This window comes from Artibeus jamaicensis, unplaced genomic scaffold, assembly GCF_021234435.1.
Source record: "Artibeus jamaicensis isolate MK-2021 breed Jamaican fruit bat unplaced genomic scaffold, CSHL_Jam_final contig_465, whole genome shotgun sequence".
Taxonomy (NCBI): domain Eukaryota; kingdom Metazoa; phylum Chordata; class Mammalia; order Chiroptera; family Phyllostomidae; genus Artibeus; species Artibeus jamaicensis.
Window position 1 is genome coordinate 14,937,731 of NW_026521843.1, and position 27,692 is coordinate 14,965,422.

The window sequence follows — 27,692 nt, forward strand, 5'->3', positions numbered from 1 at the left end:
GATGAGATGGGTGCCATGGGTTGTCCCAACATCAGGTTTGCTTCTTTATTTCTCCTCTACCCTAATTCCATTTTATTGGTCACTGACCCAAACCTGTTTCAGCATCTCTATAAGTCCATCTCCAACACGTAGATGCGCCCACGTGCACATATACTCCATTCCAGAATAACACGGGCAAGGAGAGGTGGGAACTTAGGTAGTTCCAGGGGAAGAGGGACCAAGTTGTGTCCCTAACCCAGGACAGCCAAAAAAGACAATCCCGCTTACGCACGACAGGATTTCTATCACTAGAATGAATGCCGCATCCACACATTGGACTGCGAAGTGAGACCGCAGCTTCTGCCCAGAATTTGTAAGGGGAACCTGAGGAACAAACTTAGAATCAGTAGACCAGGGGAATGTTCAGGGGAACAGCCATTGCTGCTGGACCTAACAAACACTAGAAACAGCAGCCTGCACATTTTCGACCTCAGCTGTCACCAGTTTTGACAAATCCACTTCACCCTCTCTGACCCATGCCAGGTCTTCAGTGCCTAGGATAGTGGAGAGCTGGCTCCCCCTTGTGCCTGAGAAAAACAAATAGACACCCAGGAAGTCTAGGGACAAAACCTCTCTGAAGCTCACTTGAACCTTTAGGCAGGAAGGTGACTGCTAAGCAGTCAGATTTGGGTTTTGGGAGGATAGAGTAGTCAACTTTTAAAGACCCTCTATGCATCTGCGGGCCTCCAGTTCCTATCTGAGCTCTTTTCCTTTCTCTAGTTACATTCACAGTAACCACTTGACCGATGCCCTTCCCCCATATAAAAAATGGAATCTGCCCTGGCTGGTGTACCTCAGTGGATTGAGCGCGGGCCTGGGAACCACATGATCACGGTTCGATTCCCAGTCAGGGCACATCCCAGGGTTGCAGGCCAGTTCCCAGCAGGGGACACTTGAGAGGCAACCATACATTGATATTTCTCTCCCCCTCTCCTTCCCTTCACCTCTAAAGATAAATAAATAAATAAATAAAATCTTAAAATATATAAAAATAAATTAAAGATGGAATCCATGATATCTCCTCTGAACCAGTTATTCTTTTTATATCTAAAGTGGTTTTGAACATTAGACAGGTAGAGGCCAGGTCACATGGGACAGGAAGGTTGAAGGGGGATATTGGGACCAGGTAAGCAAGGGACCAGTACAGCAAAATGTCTAAAATCTGATCCAGATGCAGGAATGGTTTGGCTGCTTAGGTCAAATCCTAGGGCAAAGAGGACAGGCACTGAATCTAGGTAAGTATAAATGCTTCCATCCTGGAAGAGCGAAGAGTTTGGCTTCCCTGCAAACCAGTGGCTGAGGTGTCATGGCATGGGACGAAGAAACGGGAGGAGGACCTGGGGACGTCTTCTAGTGTCAGGAAGTAAAGGAGTGCTCTTGAAAACAAAGGGCTGGGTCACGTCAAAAGGGACGCGGGAGACAGCCCAGAAGGGTTCCCAGTGGCTGAAGTTGGAACAATGTGAGCAACAAAACAAATAATGTAGTATTGGACAATAACACAAAGTCCAAAATAAGTATAAGTATATAAGTTCATACTTATATTAAACAAACAAACAAACAAACAAACAAATAAAAAGAGGATACAAATCTTCCTCCTGCAAAAATTGCAAATAATATATGTAGACACACTGCACTCCCTACAGCCCCAGACCGGGCTAGGCTTAGAGGTTTGCTTCCAAAGAATTGAGTATGGAAGGAGAAAATCGGTAGCTTCAAAGTGGAGAAACCTGGCAAACACTGCCTGAAACAAGTAATGGACATTAGATCACCAGCTGACATCACCTACCACCTGATGTGGTGTAATGGGGAGGACACATCATCTCTGTGGTAGTTATCCTTCCCAAAACACATCGCCTCTGTCCAAGTGTAAGAAAATCACTAGAGAAACCCACATTTGAGGACATTTTATAAAAGGCCTGCCCAGTATACCTCAACATGGTCAAGGTTATAGAAAAGAAGGAAAGGCCGAAACTGTCACAGGCCACAGGAGACTAAGGAGGCAGGACAACCAAATATGACCTGGTACCCTGTATTGATCACTGGACAAAAAAAGGACGTGAGTGGAAAAACTAGTGAAATCCAAATGAAGTTTGGGGTTTAGTTAATAGTAAGTATACCAATGTTAGTCACATAAATTTGACACAAGGAGCAAAGTTATGGAAGATGTTGACATCAGGTAAAGCTCACTGTGCTATCTTTGCAACTTTTCTGTAAATCTAAAATCATGCCAAAATAAAGTTTATTCAAAAACAAAATTTAAATTTCTGACTACAATACCACAGATGTAGGGAGGGGTAAATAGAGCTAAAATATTCTAAGGACCATGATTTATTCATACAGAGGATAAAGGTTTTGATTAATTTGAGAATTTGATAGGTTAAATGTGCATACTGCACTTTTTAAAGATTTTACTTATTTATCTTTAGAGGAGAACAGAAAGAGAGGGAGAGAAATATCAATGTATGGTTGCCTCTCATGCGTCCCCTGTTGGGAGCTGGCTTGCAACCCAGGCATGTGCCGACTGGGAATCGAACCACGGCAGTTTGGTCGCAGGCCCACACTCAATCCACTGAGCTACACCAGCCAGGGCACATACTGCATTTTTAAAGCTATGCTCTAAAAATGCAGTTGGCAAATTTTTTTTGAAAAGGGATATATGGCAAATATCTTAGTTTTTGCAGGTCCCCTATGGTTTTGTTAACTACTCAACTACACTGTTGTAGCATGAAATCACAGACTATATGTAAAATGGGTGTAGCTGTGTCCCAACAAATCTTTACTTACAGAAACAGGCAGCAAGATAGATGTAGCTTACAGCTACTAACAGTAGAAAAACAGTGTAAATTTTAATTAGTAGGAAGGGAAAGAGAAGTAATTGATTAGTTGTCCAAATAGAAGGCAAGAAAGGAGAAAAAAAGAAATACAAAACAGGATAGCAGAAAGTACAAAGAGCCCTAGTTGATGGTAAACTAGCCCTGGTTTATGGCTAGTTTTATGGTAAACAGGCTCAGTAGATTGAGCGCCAGCCTGTGAACCAAAGGGTCACTGCTCCAATTCCTGGTCAGGGCACAGGCCTGGGTTGTGGGCCAGGTCCCAGATGGGGGCAAGTGAGAGGCAATAGATTGATGTTCCTCCCATGTCAATAGATGTTTTTATCCCTCTCTTTCTCCCTCCTTTCCCCCTCTCTATTAACAAATAAGTAAAATCTTAAAAAAAATAAAATGTTATCATTAAATATATTTTAGAAAGAGAAAGTACAAAGAAAATGGATAGATTTTGATCCAAATACTTTAGTAATTGAATTCAATATAAATGGATACATATTCCAGTTAAAATCTCTCTGTTTTAGATGTCTCTTGTGAATAGCATATATTTATATTTGGTTTATTTTGTAGCCAATATTAAAACAAAGGGATATAGAAAGGGTAAGAGTAAAAGAATGGGAAAATATATACCATGCAAAGACCAACTAAAAGAAAATTGCTATTAATAAATATTAATAGCAAACAAAATATTAAATATTTTGTCTGAAGTATTAATATCAGACAAAATAACTTAAGGCAAAAAGCATTACTAGAGATAAAGAGGGTCTTCACTATCTTCATAGTGATAATAAATTTAATTCACTAGAAGTAAGTCATGATTTTAAATAACAAAATATATAAAGCAAAAATCTGGCATACTCAAAGGAGAAGTAAACAAATCCACAATTGTAATGGGAAATTACACACTTGTCTTAATAATTCTTGAAGAAAAACAGAAAAAGCTTAGGAAGAATATAGGTTTGCACATCAAGATAAAATAATTGACTAAATGGACGGAGGGAGACACTATTTCCAACTCCCACCCCCAGGCAACACACACACACAGGCAGAAAAGGAAGCTCTGAAGAGATGCTATTTTTAACACCTGAAGAATACATCTTGTTTTTTAAAAAGATTTTATTTATTTATTTTCAGATAGAAGGGAAGGGAAGGAGAAAGAAAGGGAGAGAAACATCAATGTGTGGTTGCCTCTCGTGAGCCTCCCACTGGGGACCTGGCCTGCAACCCAGGTGTGTGCCCTGACTTAGAATTGAACCAGTGACCCTTTGGTTCACAGGCTGTTGCTCAATCCAGCCAGGGCAATACATCTTATTTTTAAGCACATACAGAATATTTTCAATTTACCATAAACTAGGAATAAAGTCTTGAAATATTTCAAAGAATTAAAATTAAAGTATATATTATGACCACAATATACCTTTGTTAGATTACTAGAAAGTGCCCATATGTCTAGAAATAAAAAAGCACTGAATAACCCATGAATCAAGCAAGAAATCATTATGGAAATTAGAAAAATAGTTTGGACAGGATAACAAAAATTCTACATACCATAACTTGTGGAATGAAGGCTAAAGTATTTCTAAGGAGGAAATTTATATCCTCGAGTGCCTCTATCAGGAAAAAAAAAAGCTAAAAGTGAAAGATCTAGGCCTTTATCTCAAGAAGTTAGAAAAAACCCCAACAAGGAACCCAAAGAAAGTTAGTAAGTAGTTATGTCAAGTGTGTTTCAATAAAGTGGGGTGTGGGGGGGAGAAAGTAGAAGTAAGCAAATAAAGACAAAGGCAGAACGTATTGAAATAGAAAACAAACATACAGAAAGTTAGCTCTTTGAAAGGATTAATTAAAACTGACAAATCCCTAGCAAAATAGATCAAGGAAAAGGGAAAAAAGAGAAGACAGAAAAAACTGATAGCATAAAAACAAAGGAGACAGTACTAAACTTGGATAGCTTTTTGTCAATACATTTTAAAATATAGATTAGATGGAAAAAATATTAGAAAATATAATTCTCCCAAGCTGACTCAAAAAAATTTAGAAACTCTCAATAGTGTCATAACCTCCAGGTAAATTGAAATCTGTAGTCGAAAACCATCACTCAAAGAAAACTTCAGACTTGTATGGCTTTTCTGATAAGTTATACTAAATGTCGAAGGATCAAATTGTTCCAATTTTATACAAACTCTTTCAGAGCATAAAAGAAGGAAACATTCTTCAACTCATGAGTGTAGCATAATGTTGACACCAAAAAACCCCTGAAAGACAGAACAAGAGCGGAAAATGACAAGCTGGTCTCACTCATGAAAATAGGTAACAAAAATCCTAAACAATTAGCAACTAGAATGTAGCAATATATTGATAGACAAATGCCCAATTAACTTATGCAAATGTATTCACAAGTTAGCAATTATTAATAATCAGAAACATTGAGGTTAAAATCACAATGAAATACCATTACCACATATACCAGATGGGCTAAAATTAAATAGCCTGACAATACTACATGTTGGCGTGAGAAGGGAGCAAGAACTGCCTGCCCTTCATCACTGGTGGAAATATCAATACAACCACTTGGAAAAAATAGTTTGGCACTGTCTACTGAACTCCAAGTTACATATACTCTAGGTAGGTACCTTAGAGCAGGGATCCTCAAAGTATGGTCTCTGGACTGACAACATCAGCATCAATGTCACCTGGAGATTAACTAGAAATGCCAAATTCCTGGGTCTACTCGAAAGTTACTCAATCAGCAACTCTAGGGTCCAGCAACCTGTGTTTTACACTTTAACAAGCCCTTCAGGTGATTCTGACGCCTGTTAAAGCTTGAGAAACAGTGCCATGGAGAATAGGAGTACAACTCCACCAAAGTACACGAAAAAAGATATTTTTTAAAAAGCATTGTTTTGTAATAGCCAAATACAGAAAACAAGCCAAATGTTCATCAACATACTGGATAAGTAAGTTATGACATGGTTATATAATACAATGAAATAATGCCATACTAGATAGCATAAATGACTCTCAATCACAATGGTGAGAAAATATTTAGGACACAAAGAATACATTTTAATGTATAGAAAAAGGTTCTTGTCAAACTGTACCTATATATTTTAAGAACCAGAACTATACCTCCAGCCCTAATCTTTTCTTAGAACTCTAGGCTGGTATAAAACTAGTACCTGCCATGTGATGTGTGCTCAGTATGACAGGTTTCAGTCTTTATAATTACAATGTTTACAGTGACTGCAGAGTATTTCATAATATGGATATGCCGTATCTATTTAACCACTTCCTTGTTGATGTGTTTTTCAAGAATGTTACTTTGGCTGTCCCAATAGACTGAGAATTCTGAGAGGTGAGAGACCATGTTTGGCTTCATCTAAGACAGTGGCTGCTATTCAATAGTTACGTAATTGAATTGATTTCGGGTTAGCTTTCCTATAAGAAAAAAATGCCCTGGCTGGTTTTACTTATCTTTGTTAGAGCATGAATTGATTTCTTGAATTTTTTTAATCCTCACCCCAGGATATGTTTATTGGTTTTAGAGAGAGAAGAAGGGAGAGAGGGATATATACAGGGTCCAGAAGTAATTCCTGCTTGAGTGTGGTTGATAGGTTAATAATGTGGGTGTGATAATTTATAGTTTTAATTTGAACATTTCACCTAAAATGTCATCTGATGTGCTTGAGTGTGATATTGTTATGTTACAGAATTACAAAATTATGATTTTTTAATAAAAAGGGACATTACTTCTGGGCCCTCTGTGTGTGTGTGTGTGTGTGTGTGTGTGTGTAGGGAGAGAAAGAGAGAGAGAGAGAGATTGATTGCCTCTCATACACATCCTGACTGCACCCTAGGTATTTGCCCTGACTGGAAATTGAAGCCACGTGCTTTCAGTGTAAGGAATGCTCCAACCAACTGAGTTACTTGGCCAGCGTGATTCCCTGTTTACAGTGAATTTCGTTTTTGTTTACAGTGAATTAACACTAGAGAATCTATTCATTGGGTGTAATGGCAAAATAAACAGACTTGGGAAATTAGACCATGAATTCTGGAGTAAGATCATTTAATTTCCCTATGTGATCTCTTCTTTGTCTCAATACAACAGCAGCTAGGAAACGTGTCAAGCCTTAGAATTAGGAAACCGTATATATCACACTTTCTGAGAGTACCTACTTAAAGTATCCTACCTTAAATGTACTTGCCCCATTGTAATTTATGACTTGGAGCATGTGACACCATACCTGGACCTCTAAGGAATGACCGGCTCCAGAGAAGATGCTTATAGGTCAGGATAGGCCACTGCTCCTTGGAAACCTTGCCTCCATACTCTCTAATTTATGCCAACTTTTCCAGTTTGCTCCTAGAAGAGTCATAAAAGTGTTGGCTGTCACAGCAAAGACCATGGGCTGCTGCCAGAAGGAGCAGCAGATGGCCATGGCTGAGAGAAAAGGCTTAGTAGCATGCACAGTGCCTGGACCCTGTCAGGTTTACCTTGAATGCCCATTGTGATGTCATACACAGTCACAGCCTTGAGGGAAAACCAGTTTGACTGAGAGGGGATGGGGTTGAGTAATGGCGCTGACATGGGGGCCAGCCCTCCCACTGCCATCACATGTCAGTCTTCTACTATTATTTGGTCTCCTTGTTTGGGGGCTTTGGGTGCTGTTTTTTGGGAAACAGAGCAGGGAGCAGGTGGCAGCAAAGACAGACTCGGAGGTATGTGATGTAACAACTCTTGAAACTCACTGATCCCTGTCCCTGAAGCCATAGAAATTCCTATACCTTGGGCCATGGGCAAAATTGGATGGGGGAAAGATGGGAGTTGAGATAGCGCTTTTGGATGCCTTCACATATATAAGTCATTCTCAATTCTTTTCCCTTCAGTTCATTTCAACAACCTTTCAACACCTATTATATGACAGCATAGTAGACATTGAAGAAGAACAAAATACCATCACCACCTTCTAGGAGCTTGAGATGAAAAGGGGAGATAGGCAGACAGATATATGTTGAATACATAAATAACTTAAGAAAAGAGAAAGTGATAAGATTTCATAGAGGTATAATTATTGCTAAAGAGATGAGAGGCAAAGAGCATTTTGATCTACAAAAGGCCTTCTGGGGGAGCTCAGTTTGAGTTGTGCTTCAGAGTAAGGGTAAGACTTTGAAGGTGGGTGAGGTGGGTGGAGGAGAGTACAGAAAGATTCTTCAGACAGAAGGAATATATTGGGAAAAAGCATGGAAAAGAAGCAGAGGAAGGTCGGATGTGTTTGAGGAGAGCTGAAGACACCTACCTGAATACAGTGTGGAAGTGCAGGGAACTCAGGAGGGAAAAGGTTTGAAAATCGGTAGAGGTCGCATTGCAGAGGTCTGCTAATGCCAGACAGAATACTTGGTAGTATAAATGTTATTCTGTATGCAACTAAAAGACATCAATAAATTTAAAGCCAGGTAAAAATGTGCTTAGATCTGTGTCTTAGAGAAGTGCTTCTCAAACTTTAATATACATATGAATCACCTGGGGGTCTTTTCTTTAAAAGCAGATTCTGATTTAGGAGTGGGGTAGGCACTGAAATTCTGCATTTGTAACATGCTCCTATGGTTGAGTGAACCTTGACAATAACTCCAATGTATATAGTAGTTCTCTGGCATAGATAAGCCATGGGAGGCTGAATTGACAACTTAGTGTGAGGGAGGGCAAAGAAAATGAAAGAATCCGAGCAGTAAGGTGGACAAGAAGACTTGGATTTATTCTCAAATGTTTGTCACCATCACCACCACTAAAAGGCACTTCTATAGGCTATGTGGATACAATAGTAAAGCAGGGACAAGGAGATGTGGAAGATGTGGGGTCTACTGAGATGTGGAAGAGGAGGGGTCTACTGTGGTGAAAGTTTGAATGTGGGAAGTGAGACAGAAAAGGAGGGAAGGAGCTGTCTTTTCCTGATTGAACTTCAAATCCAAAGAGTTAATTATAAACATTATCATCAGTTTCCTACGAGGACTGTATTCATCTTTGCACCCCATGTGCTTAGCACACTGCCCGGAGTAATAAGTAAGTACTCCAAAAATGTCTGTGAAATGAATGATGCCTTGTCAATGTTAACCTTGAATGACTGATGAGATGATGGCTTTTCAAAGAATAGAAAACATTAGGTAGAAGTCATGAGTCCAGCCCCACTGTTTGGCCTGGGTACACCTACCAGCTCCACCATTACAATGACAGAATGGTACACACTGCTTCTGTAAAGTGACATCCTTCAGATATTTGGTGGCTTTTTTGGATATGCATATATTGATGGTCTGGGAAGTTTCATGAGTATTCTTAAAGTGAACACAAAGATTTGAACCTCTTGCTTTGCATAATTTTGTGGTGTTTTCTGGGTCAAGTGAATAGTGAACCATTTTTAGAAGTCACCAAGAGACACTGGACCTCCAGCACCAACCACAGGCTTTCTGCACCCCTGCTTGTCCCCATTCTTGCCCATTGTGCCTTTTTGGGGGCTAAAAAGCCCACGTGGTCCCATGGCACCAAGTCAGGTGCTCTGATCTGTCATCTAATTTTTAAAAAATATATAAATCATATATATTTTAAGTACAAGTTTTAACAATATTTGTACTGACTGTGTTAATTTATATCACCCATTCATCTTATCTTCTAGTATGTATTGTAATTTTTTCTTGAATACCAAGAATGTTATATGTAAAGTTACTTCCCTCCAGACATTAGAGTTATTTTTGCTTCTAGAAGTCATTTACAGAAACTCATCTTAATCCAATCAGGTATTGAACTCATCAAAGGCTAAGCTTCAATTTTTTAAAAATTTAAAACTTTTTTCAATCATAATTGACATTCAACATTTTAAAATATATTTTTGTTGACTATGCTATTACAGTTGTCCCAATTTTCCCCCCTTTCCCTGCCTCCTCCTGGTACTTCCATTCCCTCTAGCAACCTCCTCACTTTGTTCATGTCCATGAGTCATGCATATGAGTTCTTTGGCTTCTCCAATTCCTGTACTATTCTTAACATCCCCCTGTCTATTTTGTACCTACCAATTTAGTCTTCTAATCCCTATACCTTTTCCCCCATTCTTCATCTTCTTCCTCCCTGCTGATAATCCTCCAAGTGATCTCCATATCTATGATTCTGTTCCTGTTCTGCTTGTTTACTTAGTTTTTTTAGATTCAGTTATTGATAGTTGCAAATTTGTTGCCATTTTAATGTTCATAGTTTTGCTCTTTTTCTTAAATAAGTCCTTTTAACATTTCATATAATAATGGCTTGGTGATGATGAACTCCTTGTTGCTTTACCTTGTGTTCCAACTGGGAATCAAACCACAACTCTTTAGTCTGCAATCCCATGCTCAGTCCACTGAGCTACACCAGTCAAGGCTCAGTACTACATCCTTAATTTCTAGGAGTAACATTTAATTCTCTCAAATTTGCTAGATAACTTTCTATGATTTTCTGTTTCTTACAAATATGTCTAAGCTTGGCTTTTATTTCTTTTTAAAAAAAATACTTTTTTATTTACTTTTAGAGAGAGGGGAAGGGAAGAAGGAGTGGGAGAGAAACATCAATGTGTGGTTGCTTCTCATGTGTCCCCTACTGGGGTCCTGGTCTGCAACCTAGGCATGTGCCCTGACTGGGAATTGAACTGGTGACCCTTTGCTTCACAGGCCCATGCTCAATCCACTGAGGTACACCAGCCAGGGTGGCTTTCTTTAAATTTGATATGCATTGTTGTTTTCTAATCTAGATCTGATGATTCTAATATCTGGCATCTCTGTGGTCTTGTTTCTGCAGAAATAATCTATTTTATAAAATACAACATTCATGGGCATTTTTTGAAGCCTAGGATAAAGATCTTCCCTACAGAGTGTTTTATTTCTTTTTAACTGTGGCACCATCCATCCAGGTCTACTTTAAATTCATGGCTTCAGGGTTTTTTGTGAACTTGAGCAAATTACACAAAAGTCCACCTGTGGTTACAACTTCCCAGGGACTTCTCTTTAGTCCTCTGAACTTCTCAGTGTCATGAGGTTCCAGCTGAATGTGGCAGAGTGTTCTACTGGATTGTCTTTCTTTCTTTTTCTTTTTCTTTCTTTGCCTTGTGGTTTGTATTTTTGAAGTTTTCTTTTTCTTCTTAAGAAGATTTTATTCATTTATTTTTAGAGAGAAAAGAAGGGAGGGAGAAAGAGAGGGAGAAAAACATCAAATCAACCAGTTGCCTCTTGCATGCCCTGGTGGGGACCTGGTCTGCAACCTAGGCATGTGTCCCGACTGGAAACAGGCAGGCTTTCAGTTCACAGGCCAGTGCTCAAAGCACTGAGCCGCACCTGCCAGGGCTGAAGTTTTCTTTAAAAAGTTGTTCTGTGCTTTAGGTCACAAAGATTTTTCTCCTACTTTTTTTAGGTGTTCCAGTCTTACCTTTCACATTTTAATTTTTAATACACTTGGAATCCTCCTCTAAACATAAGAGATCTGATTTTCTTTTTCTCTTTATAGTGAGCCAGTTTTCTCATCACTATTTGCTCAAGTATCTTTTCCTCATCAATTTGTGGAACTCCCTTTATCATGTGCATGAGTCCATCTTTGAGTTCTCTACTCTGTTCTGTTGGTTGGTTTTTTCCTGTATTTACTGTCATGTATTTGTAGTGTGTTTGAGAGTTTGGTACAGTAGGCCTCTTCTTTGCCCTTCTTTTTAAGGTTGATTTAGCTACTAGTGAACCTTTCTTTTGTCATATAATTTTAGAGAGTTTAACAAATTTTTGAAACATTCCAACTGAAGTTTAGATTGGGAATGCATTAACATATAATTTAATTTGGGGAACAGTGATATCTTTGTAATTTCAAGTTATTCCAACCAAAAGCCTAGAATGCCTCCCCATTTATTGAGATAATTTTCTCTGTCCTTTATTAGAGTTACATAGTTTTCTACAAGAAGGTCTTTTGTATTCTTGGTTAACTTTATACTTTGATACTCTATCATCATTTTTATTGCTATTATAAAGGACATATCTTTTGCTATTTAAAATGATAGTTTTCTAGTTTTTTTTTCTGCAGTAGAGAAATGCTATTGATATTTATAAGTTCTGGTAATTAGAAACCTTGAATTCTTTGATTAGGTCTGATGGAAAATGTCTTTGGTTATCATTTCAATTGCTTTCATATTTACTGGTCTATTCAAATCATATATTTATTTTTGCCTGATTTTGATATTTTACATTTTTTCTAAGAATTTAACTATTTCAAGTATTTCTCATTTACTTAATTATGTTATTCAAACTGTTTTCCTTCTCCTTCCTCTTCTACTTCAATTTTCAAAGAGATTTTATATTTCCTTTCCTCTTTTTCCCTAGGGGCACAAGCCCAGAACCACTTTTATTTTGCTTTTGAGGGTTCCTGACTACGTAGTGAATGTAAATTAGTATTTCTTACCAGCATGAGCATAGACTCCTGGTTAAAATTCTCAGAGAAGCCTGTTTTTTTTTTCCCCCCTCTACCCAGAGCTCAAGCTTTGTTGTGTGGTGGGCATATTTTTTTTCCTAGCCACCTTTTTACTGATGTGTAGCAATTTGAAAATCCTGGCTCTTTTTCCCTGGGGTCTCAATTCCAAATACATCATGTGAGCCTTGTCTTTTGTCCCTTTCTTGTTGTTATCCAAAGTCCTTTAGTCACTGACCCTGCAAATCACCCAGGACATTGAAGTGTCAGCGGACTTTCCACTCTTGTTTTTTAGTTTTCTATTGTTTGGGCTGGGATATTTCCCTTATTCTCTTGTAAAGAGCTAAGTTCTGCATTTTAAAGAGTATTTATTATATTTCATTCAGCATTTCCAAGCGTTTTGTAGTGGGGAATTATTTAGGTCTGTGATATGTAGAGGTCATTTTGAGATAAATATAGAGAAAGATCATTTGTAAACATAGTAACCTGTATTTCAATATCAGTTTTCCTTTTCATTTGATGTTTTTAGTCAATGGTCTGTCATGGACATAAGTAATACATGACTAAACATAAAATCAATTTAAAACTGTTTAAAAGTTAAAACTGCCAATGTGCTGAGCAATGAACTCAGTGACTGAATCACGTGGACTTTCAGAAATTCCTCAGTAATTGTTGTTGAGGCTCTTTTATTTAACATGCTCTCAGAGACTGATGTTCTAGTATAAAGGGAAGAAATAAAAAATTGTAACAAATGTCGTTTTTGCCTTTCAAGTGACCTGGAACACTCTTGCAAAAACCCAGGAGCTTATTCACTACCGATAGGGAAATTTTTTCCTACAGAACAAAATTAAAATGCTACCGTTGTCATAAACCGGCTTCTACCTCCCTTTTCAGCTTCATCTCTCACTACTTAGCAAAAGTGCGCTCGACAATCACGACTTCTAATATCAGTGAAGTTCCCACTTGCTTGAAATGCTCTTTCTTTACCTAAAAACCTTCTGTTGATTCTTCAGACTTTAATGCAAATGGCAACTTCTTGAGTAATTTTTGTCTTCTCTCTCAAGCAGTTAATGACTATCTTTTGTATTCCCTGGCACTTATTATTTCTGTTACAGCATTTACCACACAGTATTGCCATTTCTCTGTTTAGAGATATATTTTCCCCACTAGTATAAGCTCCTAGAATACAGGGATCATATTCACCTTTGTAGTCCTGGCACCCCACAGAATACCAAGAACTTAGTACTCGATAAATGATTCATGAATAAATGAATGGGGTGGTCATTGTTCCTATGGATATGAATGCCAAGTGAATGGATATTTGTGTATATAAGATGAATTACACTGTCAGTAAATTCTCTAACCTAGAACATTACCTGACTTTTTTTCTTTTTGTGCCTCTCCAGACTTCAAAGCAACATAGATTGAAAAAGATCCCGAAATTCACAGGTCAGAAAGATCCTATGTTTTATTTTCAGCTGAAGGCTAATGACAGACCAACTGTGGGTTACTTTAAAGCTCTATCCTTTATACCTGGCTGGTGTGGCTCAGTGGATTGAGCACCAGCCTGTGGACCAAAAGGTTGCTGGTTCAATTCCAATTCAGGGCCTGTGCCTGAGTTGTGGGCTTTCCCACATAGATGTTTCCATGCTTCCTTTCCTCATCTCGTTTTGTGTAAAGCTCAAAGTATCAGGAAATAAACTTAGTGACATTGGAGAATGGAGAAGGGGTAACTACCAAGAGTTTGGTGGGGGAAAGTTTCAGCACCTTTTTTCTCTACCATAGACACTGGATATACACTTCTGGAGGAAAAAAAATGTTATGACCTCTGTTCCCCCCACTTCAACTCCCTACTACCATGATTATTCCTGCTCTTTTCAATCACTCACATCTATCTATATTACAGGGTAAAGGCAGCACAGTGAAGTTTAAAAAACAAACTTGAGATCTGGATTAAAACTGAGCTCTACTACTAATTAGCTTTAAGATCCCGGACATGAGTTCATCGTTGTTTCCTTAATTGCAAAATAAGGGTCTTGGACTAGGTGATGTCAATAGTCATGATACTAACAGATTCTTCACCTCTGCTCCCAGCTCAACAGTGGGAAGAAAATCTCAGGATGGGCTGCATTAAAACTAACCTCACATGGTGAGTAAAAATTGATCTTCACTGTTGTCTTTTTTCTTCTTTTCAGCCTATTCTACTGATAAACTATAAAAATTTAGGAGTAAGATAGCTGGGACTCTGTTTTACTTCCCACATTATCATAGTCTTCTCTAAGTTAAGTCTCTCTTCTTATTGGTTTCCTTACCAGTACTTTTAGTATCACTTCAGTTACACTGACATACTCTTTTTCATCCAGCTTTTCAGGACTCCCTGAAGTATGGACCCAGGAATGTATACTCTGTCTTGAACAGATATTCCAACATCTGGAAAATGCAAGGTCAGAGAATGTAGTTTCTGAGGGGGGATTGAAGGTGGTAGAGCTTTTAAGAGGGAGGAAGGAAGGGAGTAAAGAAGAGAGAAAGGGATATGAGGAAGCAGGGAGGAAGAGGAAAAAGAGCATTGTTGATTAGTTAGTCTTTTAGTTTGGGCAGTAGGGGAAGGTTCTAGGTTCAAAGGAAGTTTAAGAACTACTGGTTTATTGGTTACTTCTGACTGGAATGGGATAAACGCCTTCTTTTGTCTTGATGGAGGAATTCTTTCCACAATTAATTGATGTTGGCTAAAGCAACTTATTATCCTCCCTCAGTCCAAAATATTTTGCACTTGAAATTGGCCATTATTTTTCCCGTTGTCTACTTTTTTCTGCCTTTTTCCTGTTTCAAAGCAAAATGAAACTTTTCTCTTTATTCCTCAGATCAGCTCTTATGGAATCATGTTTGCCTGAATCACAGTGTATGATTTCTTCCTCCACCTCCTCTGGTTGTGTGGCTCAGGAGCCTATTCTACCCTTTTGTGACTGTAAGACAGCAAAATATTCTACTACCCACAGCACCTCCTCTGGATCATCATGCAACAACTCCAGTTTGTCTCACTTTTCTGTGTCTTCTGAAGGAACAACCGGGAAATTCCGGAGCCATAGTTTATCTATTTTTTCTAAAAAGCAACCATCTGTGTTCAAGAACCAAGGCACATCCCTGCCTCCTCCTCATCTCTCGGAGCTTGGGAAATCAAAACTCTTTCAGAATTTGGCAACTCTTTCAGTCTTAATACCTCAAACCTCTCTCACCAACTCTACTATCTGCAAACAACTGAAAACAGAGGATGGGAGAAGGAGCGAGAATCATTTGACATCAGATCATCGGCCAAATTCTATTTTCAAGGAGAGACGACAATTCAAAAACCGGGATCCAATCCGGATCTCTTCTTTGACTAGGTGGAAGTTAGAGAGACATATGGCTTGGAAGGTTTGTACTTTGCAGAAACAAACAGTACCTCTGCCTGTGAAGGAATCATGGGCAATGTTGAATTACTTAACCGAGGTACAAGAAAGCATCCCCGAACCAGAAAAACCCCAAATCCAGTTATCTATGCCCATTTGTCAAAGCACTGAGCAAAATATCAACAATGAATCCCCAGATCTTCCATCATTTCAGCGCCGTGTGAACATTGGAGTGGAATCTGGATTAAATCGAACAGAAACAAAAATTTCACAATCACTTACCCCAGGTAAGCAGTCACAACCTGAGGGTGGCCCCCAAATCCTTGGATCCAAGTTGTTAGTTACATCTATGAACACTCCACCTCCAAAAAGTTTAGGAGTTGACATAATTGAAAAAGAAACCACTTTACTGCAGAAGGACACAAAATATACACTAGAGCTTAATGTAAAGCAGAAGGTGATAGGTCTTCCAGAAAGAACCATACAGAAGCATGAGACCCAAGTGACTAGTGTGGAGTTGACTCAAAGGCTACCATATCAAGTCACAGATAGCATAAAGGTAACCCCACTGGCATTACTTCAAGCCATGGATTCAATGGGGTTGATCCCGGAATCACATTCAGAAGTGATAGAATCTGTGGGTTTGTTTCCACGACCAAATGAAGTTGTTAAACCATTGGAAAAACAGAGTGCAAGCTCAAAACCAGCATATCAAGTCACTGAATCAGTAGAGGTCACCCCAAGGCCTCAGCACCAAGTTACAGAATCAAAGAAGATGACCTCAAGACCACTGAATCAAGTCACAGATAATGCAAAGATAACTCCTGTAGCACTGATTCAAGTCATGGATTTTATGGGAATGATTAAAAAATCACACCCACACATCACAATGGGAATGACCCCAACATCAGAATATCAAGATAAGGAGTCAGTGAAAATGAACACATTGTTGGACCATCAAGTCATACAACCAGAAAAGATGAGTCCAAGGCCACAGCATACAGTCATGGAAACTGTGGAAATAACTCCAGGACCACAGCATAAAGTTATTAAATCAGTGGGCATAACTTCAAAGCCACAAAATCAAGTCACAGAACCAGTAAAAATTATTCTAGGACCAACATGTCAAAACACAAAATCACTGAACATGATGCCCAGGCCATTGCATCAAGTCATGGATATCATGAAAGTAACACCAGAGGCACTACTAGAAGCTATGAATTTCATGGGAATAATTCCCCCTACACAGCCAGATGGTATAGAATCTGGGAGTTTAACCCCAGATTCACAGACTCATATTTCAAATTTGACCTCAAGGGCAACTCAACCAGATGATTTGACATCTTCTAGTTTTCCTACTACTATTAACCCACCTGGAATTAGAGAGGCTATGGGTGTACCTCCAAAGCCACTACCTAAAGTCATGGAATCAGTAGGGATGCTATCACATCAATCCATGCATTCTCTAAAGATAACCCCAATAGCACTGGGGTCATCCAATGGAATGATCACAGAACCATCCTTGGAGTTGACTCCTAGGCCATGGATTCTAGACACTGTGGGGATGACTGCACAACCATATCATCAAGGCACAGAATCTATAGCAATAACTCCAGTGCCACCTCAAGACATGGAATCTTTGAGATTGACCCCATGGTATCAAATACCAGAGTATTCAGAGATGAGCCCAGGGCAAAGCCACCAAGTTATAGAAACTGTGGGATTGACCTCTGACATGTACTTACAAATGAAGAAATCTGTAGAGTTGACACAGTCACATCATCAAGTAATGGACTCTTTAAGGACAATCCCAAAGTCACTGGGTCAAGGTACAGAATCTACTAGACTGAACCAAAGACCACTACATCAAGTTATAGAATCCTCAGTACTGACCACTACATCACTGCTTCAAGGTGTGAAAAATACGGGGGCAAAGCCAATGTCACAACTTAAAATTATGGATTCTATGAAGTCATCACCCGGGTTGCCAAAAGTAAAATCTGAGAAACAGATCATGGGAACAGAGTTGAAAAGTATAAAATCTGTAGATATAACCACAGGTTCAATCCCACGCAATAAAATAATAAAATATGGACAGCTGATCCCAACTGTGAACTCTACAGAATCAACCATAGAACTTCAACAGCCGAGAGTAAAATCTAATGAGTTGACCCCCATTTCACAGCTGCAAAGTGGGAAATCTGTGCAGTCATCCCTGGGACCTCACTCTCAAGGTGAGAAATCTATCCAATTGACCCTAGGACCACAACAGCAAAGTGAAAAATCTGCTGAGTTAGCTCCAGCACCACAGTCGCAAAGTAGGAAATCTATAGATTTGACCTCCAGTTCACAGTTGCAAGGTATGGAATGTGTTCATTTGAGCCTACCACCAGAGTTGACAGGTACAAAAACTATGGAGTTGACCCCAGGACCACAACAGGAAGATATGAAATCTGTGGAGTGCACCCTAAATCCATTGTTAGAAGCTATACAATCTGAGATAGCTGAAGTACTATTGCTTAAAGATGTGAAAACTCCTCAAGTGGTAGAATGTAGGAGGTTGATTCCTGAGACGCATGTAGAAAGTATGAAATATGAGGAGCTGATCCCAAGGGTACACATTCTAGCAGCAAAATCTGTAGAGTTAGTACGCAAGCCAAATCATGAAGCCATAGAATCTGAAGAATTGACCTCATGGCATCAAGCTTCTGAATCTTTAGGGATGATTTCAGAGCCAGGATATCAAGAAACAGAACCAAAGTTGACCTCTGACACTTGTCTTCACAAGAAAGAATCTGTGGAGTTTCCACAATCATCTTTAGGAAATACCCCAGGGCCATTGAGACATGCTTCAAAATCTAGGCAGATGAACTCAATATCATTCCAAGGTACTCTTGAGGCAAAGCTCCAAAGTGTAAAAGCCATGGGGGAGACTCCACTGTCACAAGATACAATACGAGAATCTCAGAAGGTGGTACCAAGATCAGAGGTACAAGCTATGAAATCAGAGGTGTTAATCCCAGACTTCCAACTGAATCTAGGAGCATGTTCAGAAGTTATAAACTATGAGGAGTTGACCTCAGAACCACAATTTCAAAGTGTAAAACCTGTGCCATTGATCTCAGAACCACAGCACCAAAGTATAAAACTTGAGTCAGTCCCATTTGTGGTAGGAGCTAAAGAGTGTATTACAGGACCAAAACCACATGTAATGGAGTTGGCTCCAGAGACACAGCCCAAGGACGCAAAGTCCAGACAGTTGGATCCAGAGCCACAATTACAGGATGTGAAATATGTTAATTTAATCCAAGAGTCAACTCCTACCAGAGCAGTAGAATCTGAGAAGCTGATAAAAGAGCCAGTGCTACAAAGTATGATATTAGAGGACTTAACTGTAGGGCCACAGTCACAAAGTGTCAGATTTTCAAAGTTATATCCAGGGCCACCTCTCCAAGAAAAAAAATCTGTAGATTTAATCTCAGGGCCCCCACACCATGTTATGAAATCTGATGAATTGACTCCAGCTTCTCCTGTGCAAGAAATCAAACTGTCAGGATTTACATTACAGCCAAAGCCTCTAAGTGTTACACATGTACAGTCAACTCCTGAACCACAACCTCAGGGTATCAAATTTGTGGAACTAAACTCAGGACTGTGCTCAAAAGATGTTAAATTTTCTGATTTGGACCCAGAATCAAAGCATAAATGTTTCAAACATGTGCAGTTTATACCAGAAACACAGATTCAGGATAAAAAGCTGGTAGGGGTTGTAGCAGAGTCATCTTTGAAGTTAAGTCAAGGGCTCCCAGTTGAAAATATGAAATCTGTTTTGTCTATTGAAGGATCACAATTTCACAGCATGAAATCTGTAAAACTGACCTCAGAAATACAATTTCAAGGTGTTAAATCTGAGGAACTGAAACTAGGACCAAGGCAGCAAGTTGTCGAATTTTCTGAATTGACTTCAGGGCCAAAGCTTCAAGGTGTCACATTTGGGGAGCAAACCCCAGGACCACTGTTTCATCATGTGAATTCTGTGGAGATGACTCCAGAGTTAGCGCCTCAAGATTCTAAATTAGCAAAGATGTCTCCAGGGCTTCAAGTTAGGAAACAGGTTGGGCTTAACCCAGGGCCATGGCTACAAGATGTTGAATTTTGTGATCTGACATCAGGAACTCAATCTCAAGGTGTGAAATCTTCAGAGTTAAAATCAGGGCCACAAAAACAATATATGAAAAATTTTGAGTTGACCCCAGAGCCAAAGAAGCAAGGAGGAAGACCTATGGAGTTGACCCCAGGACCTGAAGAACAAGGGGTTAAGCCTGAGATGTCAGTACCAGGGCCACTGTTTCAAGGTGTAAAATGTGTAGAGGTGGGTCAGCTGTTAAGCACTAACAGTGACATTTCACATAAATTAGTGTTAGAGCCACAGATTGCAGATGTGAAGTCTATGGAGATGACTCCTGAGCAACAGTTGCCAAGTGTAAACTTTTCTGAGTTGACCAGAAGACCACAGTTACAAGGTATGAAATCTTCTGAATTGATCCAAGGACCACAGTTAAAAGATGTAAAACCTGTGGCGTGGACCCCAATCTCAAAGTTTCAAGGTTTAAAATCTGAGACACTAATCCCAGAGCCACAGTTAGAAGATAGGAAACCTGTGGATTTAACCCTACGGTCACATTTGGGAGGTTTGAAACCTGAAGAATTGACTTTAGAGCCACAAATGCAAGACATGAAATTTGTGGAGATTACCCCATGTTTCAAACGTAAAAGTTTAAACTCATCAGAGGAGACTCTAGATCCACTGCAATGTGTAAAATCTGTGAAGTTGACCCCAAGGCCAAAAAAGCGGGTAGTAAAACCCACAAATGTAACCAGAATGCAAAAGTTTCAAGGAGTAAAATCTGTGGATTCAGCTCCAAGGCAACAGTTTCAAGGGACGACACTTTTGAATTTAACCCCTAAAGAGTTAAAACTTGAACCACAGTTGCAAAGCACAAAATCTCCCAAGTTGACCCCAGGGTCACAGTTACACCAAGAGAAACCCTTGGTGTCAACTTTAGAACCACAGCTTCAAGGGGTGAAACCTGTTCTAAAACAAGAGCCACCACTTGGAAGTATGAGACATATTCAGTGGATACCAGAACATGAGTTCCAAGGTGTGAAATCTAGAGGGTTAAATCTTAGGTCACAATCTCAAGGTGTCAAATCAGCAAAGTTGAAATCTTTGAGACAGTCAAGAGATGTGAAGTCATCTAAATTGACTCGAGGACCAAAAACTCAAGGTGCAACATATATGGAGTTCAACTGTGGGCCACAGATGCAGAGTGTGAAAACCCCTGAGTCACCCCCAGGACAACTGCAAAAAGGGACATTTTTGGCCTCCACATCAGAGCTACAGCTTCAAGGCATAAAAGGTGTGGAGTTAAACCAACAGCCACAACTTGGAAGTACGAAATCTGTTCAGTGGATACCGGCATTAGAGTTTCAATGTATGAAATCTCTGCTAAATCTTCGGTTACAATCTCAATGTGTCAAACCAGCAGAGTTGAAACCTTTGATAAAGTTAAGAGATGCAACATCACCTAAGTTGACTCCAAAGCCAGAGCTCCAAAATATACAATCTTCGGCGTCATTCCAGGAACATCAGCCTGAAGGTTTTGATTTGAAACCTCATCTGCAGTTTAGAAGTATGAAATCATGTGACCTTACTGTGAGGTCAAAGCCCTGTGATATAAAATCTATGATGTTCAAATCTAGGTTTCACTTGCATGATGGGAAATCTCCTAAATTGAGCTCAGGACTACGGCTTCAAGAAGTGAAACCCTTACAGTCATCCCTAGGAACACAGCTTCAAGGGGTAAAGTCTCCAGTGCTTACACAAGAACCACAGCTTCCAGGTGTAAAATCTGGGGTATTAAGTCAATTTCAGAGTGATAAAACTGTGCAGTCGAGTTCCCCACTATGCTTCAAAAGTATGAACTCATCCAAGTTGGCTCTTCAGAAAAAGCTTCAAGGTGTGAAATCTGAGGATTTCAACTTTGGGTCACAATGGCAAGGTCTAAAATCTTCTAAATTGCCTCCTGGTGTAAAGTCCCAAGATATGAAGTTTACTGAGTTAAATCCCAGCTCACAGTTGCAAGGTGCAACATTTTCTACATCCAATATAGAAACAAAGATTCGAAGTTTCAAACGTAAATATTTCAACCCTGAATCATTGTTACAAGTTATGAAATCTTCTCAAGGGATTTCAAAGACAAAGCTTCAGGATATAAAAGACAAAAAATTCAGCATCATCCCCCAGTTGCAATCTTCTGAGCCAATACTGGGGACAAAGCTTGAAAAAGTAAAGTCAGAAGAATTCAAGTCAGGTCCACAGTTGCAAGATATAGAATCTTCTAGGATGGTCATGGGTATAGAGCTTCAAGGTGTAAAATCTATGAATTTCGGGTCTGGATCACACTTGCAGGGTATGAAATCTTTTGAAGTGATCTCAAAGGAAAAGCTTCAAGGTGTGAAATCTGTAGATTTAAAACCTAGTCATAAGTTACAAGCCGAGAAATCAGATTTGACCCTGGAGAGCAAATTTCCAGGTGCAAAATCTGTAGAGATGGATTCAGGTCCAAAATTACAAGACATAAAATATTCTGACTTGATCATGGGTATAAAGCTTCAAGATTTAAAATCTATGAGGTTCAACTGTAGATCACATTTTAAAGGTATGAAATCTTATGAGGTGATCCCAGGGACAAAAGTTCAAGAAGAGAAATTGTTTTTCAACTCTGAGCCACAGACACAAAGTAAAAAATCTCAGTCAATTCAAGCAACAAAGCTTCAAGCTGTGAACTCCTTAAGGTCCAACCTTGATCCAAAATTACAAGGTAGAAAATCTGATTTAACCCAGAGGAGGAAGCTTCAAGATGGGAAATCTGTTGAGTTAAAACCTGTTCCACATTTACAAGTTGTGACATCTGAGTTAACACCAGAGACAAAGCTTCAAAGTAAAGAATCTGTGTTCATCACCAGGCCAATGTGTCAAGATATGAAATCTTTTGAACCAACTCTAGGTACAAAGAAACAGGATGCTAAATCTTTGGGGTTTAACTCAGCCCCACAAGATAGGAAGTTGTCTATGTTGACACAAGGCACACACCTACCAGGTGTGAAATCTGCGGAATTCAATTTGCAAGGTGTGGAATCTTCTGAGTTGATAAATCTTCAAATAATGACCCCTACAGAGATCAACAATGGCCCCAAATTTCAGGTTGCAAAACCCTCTGATTTGGCTTTGGAATCAAACGTTCACAGTGTAATAACTTCTGAGATCAATTCTGGAAATCAGTGGCAAGGGGTAAAATCTGACTTGACCAAGATGAAGCTTCCAGATGAGCCATTTCTCGAATTCAAGCATGAACCTAAATTGCAAGATGAGAAATCCTCTGAACTGAATCCAGGGCCACAGCTTCAATGTATAACTTTTATGGCATTCAACACTGGGCCAGTGTTGCAAGGTCTGGAATCTTCTGAGTTGAACCCCAGGCCAGAGCTTCAAGGTACAGAAACTAAGGTGTTCTGCCTTGAGCCACATTTGCAAGGTATGAATTCTTCCTCATTAATTTCAGAACCAAAACTTCAGTGTATAAATTCTACTGGCTGCAACCCTGGACCACATTTGCAAGGTGTGAACTCTTCTGAATTTTTACTTTCAAAACTTCAAGGTATGAAATCTTCTGAGTTGAATCCAGGGACAGAGATTCAAAGTGAGACATCGATGGTGTTCAACCCTGGACCACATTGGCAAGGTGTGAAATCTAAACTGATTCCAGACTCAAAGTTTCTAGGTGCAGCATCTATGGAAGGCAGCCCTGGGCCACAGGTGCAGTGTGAAAGTTCTTGTGAGTTGAATCCTGGGCCAAACTTACAATGTGTAAATTCTACTGGATGCAACCCCGAGCCACTCTTGGAAGGTGTAAAACCTTTTGAGTTGACTCCAGGGACAAAATTTCAGGGTATAATGACAACAGAGTTCAATTCTGGCTCCAAGCTGCAAGGTATGAATTCTTCTGAATTGAATTCAGGGTCGGAACTTCAATGCACTAACTCTATAAAGTTTAATCCAGGGCCACAAATACATGGCATGAAACCTTGTGAATTGAACCCTGAGCCAGAATCTCAAGGAACGAGGTCTATTTTGTTTAATCCTGGACCATATTTGCAACGTGTAAAACCTTCTAACTTAACTCCAGGGACAAAGTTTCCAGAAGTTCAAGTTTTGGAGAACCCCCTTGGGTCACAGCAACAAGTTAGGCATTCTGTTTTGGGTCCTCAATTAAATGGTGCAAAATCTGTGTTATTTTTACCACAGCCATTGCTTGAAGATGTAAAGTCTGTGACGATGAACAAAGAATCATTGCTTTGTGGTGCAAATTCTGTAAAAGTGATTTCAGACTCAGAGCTGCAGGACTTAAAACATGAGGTGTCTGCACTGGAGTCATGCTTTAAAAGAGTGAAATCTGCGGAGTTAAATCCAGGATCAAATACTGAGTTGAAATCTGCAGAATTAACCTCACAGCTAACATCTTCATTTGATGATCCTACAATGTTGACTCATGAACAAGAACTTCAGGCTGTGAAATCTATAGGGATAAAAATAAGGCCTCCTCAAGTTATGGATTCTGAGGATTTGAATCTAAGACAGGTAAATCAGGATAGGGAATCTGAGGAGTTAACATTAGGAGAAGAGTTACAGATAGGGAATTATTTCTCTAGGTTTCTATGTAACTCTTCAAACTCAGTCATCTCAAGCACTGTCAAAACAACATCTGAATTAGGAGGCCTTTGGGATTCTGAGATGACCAAAGTATCAAGAGCCTTGGATCTAGAAAGCCCTTGGACAGGTATTTTGCAGCCTGAAGAGAGTTTTGCTTCAACCTTTCCCTTGTCCTTTCATAATCAACCCTCTGACAAGACAGCTCACACTGTAGAAACCCCCCATGCTGAGATCCCAGGAGTGAATGTCATATCTAAGGAGAGGATTCAAAAGGGGCAGGTGGCAGAGTTAGAGAATTCACTCCAGGGCCTCTTCCAACATCCACCAAAAAGCTGGAGATCACTACCCAGGACCTTCCAGACAGGATCAGGGGCTCGAAGAAACCTTACCTGGTCTGTCCTGGGAAGACAACAGAATATCTGGGAGAGTCACTCCTGGAAGCAGAAACTACCTAGAAAATATCTCTCCAATATGCTAATGCTGGGGAATGTCTTAGGGACCACTATGGAAAGAAAGTTTTGTTCTCAAATACCTTTAACAGAAAGAGTCACTACAGATGCCCAACCTATTCAGAATTTATTTGGGGTTCCAGCTGAATTGACGGAATTTTCCCAGAGTCTGCTAGAGATGGGTCAAGGTACTGTTTCTCAGGCTTCAGTGGTCAAAAACTACATTCAGAGACATACTTCATGTCATGGTCATGAGAAAAGAATGGCCTTAAGGATGTGGACACGTGGTTCTATGCCGTCCATAATACAGCAATACTCTGGAACTAGAGTGAGAATAAAGAAAACAAAGCTCACTGATATATCCCAGGAAGTCATCCAGCAGCACATGCCTATTTCATATACAGGGGACCAGCTCCTTGACCCAGTAAAGTCAGAGTCTCCCTTCAATATATTTTTCACTATGAAAGATCCTGTTCCAGTGAAAGAGAGTGAGAACTCACAGACTGATTCACAGACAAGGATTTTTGAGTCCCAATACCCCCTTACGCCAAGTTATCTTTTCCAGGACAACTCTGTCTTCTCAGAACAACTCCAGTTGCTACAAGATCTGCAGCTAAAAATAGCAGCAAAACTGTTAAGAAGTCAAATACCCCACAATGTACCTCCACCGCCAGCTTCAGGACTGGTCCTGAAATACCCTATCTGCTTACAGTGTGGCCGTTGTTCAGGTTTCAATTGTTGTCATAAATTACAGGACACTTTGGGGCCTTATCTTATTATCTATCCACAGCTCTGCTTTGTACGCACTCCCGAAGGTCACAGAGAGATTAGACTGCATCTTGGCTTTAGATTGCAGTCTGGGAGAAGATCCCAAGTCCCAAAGTATCACAGAAGAGACAGACCCGTTACACCAAGGAGCCTGATATCATCATCACTAAGGAAAGCTAAAATCTGTACTCAAGCTTCCAAGAATCCTACTTCCACAATAGATTTCCCATCTCAGTCTTCCCATTCTCCTGCTCCTATACAAGCCCACATCAGGCAAAAGCAATGTGGCAGCTCTGACCTTATAGGAAAGACAGATACTAGAGAGCCTGGACGCTATGAATTCACTGAAGTTTGCTTTTTACCAGAAAGTGACTCTGAAAGCAATCAAGATGAACAATGGGCTGAAATGAGAAGCCAAAGCACCTGTGATTCAAGATATCCAATGAAAAGAATCACCAAGGGAGTTAGAACACAAAACAAAAAGTTCTACACAAAAAGTAGAACCTTAAAACACAGTCTCTCTAGGGAGATAGCAGCTCAGTTAAAAATGAAAAGGAATGGAGCACCTCAGACAACTACTGACTCTTTTAAAAGACCGCCTAAGACATCCTCCCAACCTAAATTCATTCAACTGGTTTTTCAGGGACTAAGGAAGGCATTCCAAACAGCGCACAGAATTATGGCATTTGTTGGGCAGAAGTCTGAGCACAGAACAAGGGCAGGCCATTTGTGGTCAAGCAAAAATTACCAAAGAAAACAAAAAGCCAGAGACTACTGCTTGCTAAGAGATATTGAAAAAGAGAGGATGCCAGTTATGAAGCTAAAACCAACAGACCCAACCACTGAACAGGACAGCATGTTGTGGGAAGGAACAGACCAACTCAGATCAGCTCAACAATCAAAAACAGACAGCTCTTTCCAACTCAGACTTTTCCCACTGCCCACACGCAGAGTTCCCCAAGGAAGCACCACTCCCAAAGCCACCACAATCAGACATCCTTTGGGTACCATTCAAAATGGCAGGGGCAGCAGACCTAAGAAAAATTTCTATAGAAAAGAAATCTCTAGCCTGGAGTCCAAGAACTCCAAAACAGGAATCAGAAGTCGGGTCCAAGGGAGAATTCTACATGGCACTGCTATGAAGAGAACCTCACACAGTCCCCTTAAAGACAAACTCACACATAAGAAACCAAACCACCACAGCTTCCTTAGGGAAAGAACCCCTTGCATTTTCTCTGACAGGAGACATCACAGTCCCTCTCGGAGGAGCCATAGAAGTCCATCTGAAAGGAGCCACTACAGTCCCTCTCAGAGAAACCATTGCAGTTCCTCTCAGAGAAGCCATCGCAGTCCTGCTCAGAGGAGACATCGAAGTCGTTCTCAGAGGAGACATCGAAGTCCATCTCAGAGGAGACATTGCAGTCCCTCTCAGAGGAGCCGTCCCAGTCCTTCTCAGAGGAGACATCGCAGTCCATCTGAGAGATGTCGCAGTCCCTCTGAGAGATGTCGCAGACCCTCTGAGAGATGCCATTGTCCCTCTAAGAGGCGAGGATACAGTCTTTCTGAGAGCAGGCGACCCAGGCTCTGTGAGAGCAGTCATGGCAGTCCCTTTAAGAGGAGAGGACATAGTCATTCTGAGAGGCTCAGACACAGTCACCCTGAGTGGAGTGAACACAGTCCATCTGAGAAAAACCATGGAAGTCCCTCTAAGAGAACTCATCACAGCTCCCCTAAGGAGAGGCCCAGACATAGTTTGTACAAAGATCTCAAGACTCACTCAAATCATGTCTCCTAGGGACCATACAAAAAAAACCCCAAACAGGGCAAGTCTGGAGTCTCAGAGTAGATGAGGTTTCCACCCCCATTATTCCTTTATTGACTCAAACCTTCACTAAGCTTGCCTTTCCTGGCTTCTTTCCTGCTCAGCCACCGGCTCCAGTTCTAGCACCCTCAGCAATGAAAGAGTTTATGCCTCTCCATCAGGGGGCTGGGGCAACGGGA

The 27,692-nt window shown here is 40.1% G+C and overlaps 1 protein-coding gene across 1 annotated transcript; it reads left to right on the top strand.

The window, feature by feature from the left end:
• Window positions 1–7,436: 7,436 nt before the first annotated feature.
• On the top strand, window positions 7,437–27,486 carry CUNH2orf16 (chromosome unknown C2orf16 homolog). The gene is made up of 8 exons (XM_053666994.1): window positions 7,437–7,580; window positions 13,722–13,817; window positions 14,418–14,464; window positions 14,679–14,759; window positions 15,177–16,972; window positions 18,035–21,994; window positions 22,061–23,783; window positions 24,210–27,486. Exons 1-8 carry the CDS (start codon window positions 7,437–7,439, stop codon window positions 27,484–27,486), a joined length of 11,124 nt encoding a protein of 3,707 aa, XP_053522969.1.
• The last annotated feature ends 206 nt before the right edge of the window (window positions 27,487–27,692 follow it).

Bases quoted from the DNA above. Each gene is read 5' to 3' on its own strand.
- CUNH2orf16 (XM_053666994.1), top strand. From the start codon at position 7,437: ATGGCGCTGACATGGGGGCCAGCCCTCCCACTGCCATCACATGTCAGT. The intron at 7,581-13,721 runs GTATGTGATGTA...GTGCCTCTCCAG, and splicing joins CAGCAAAGACAGACTCGGAG to ACTTCAAAGCAACATAGATT. The intron at 14,760-15,176 runs GTCAGAGAATGT...TTTATTCCTCAG, and splicing joins CAACATCTGGAAAATGCAAG to ATCAGCTCTTATGGAATCAT.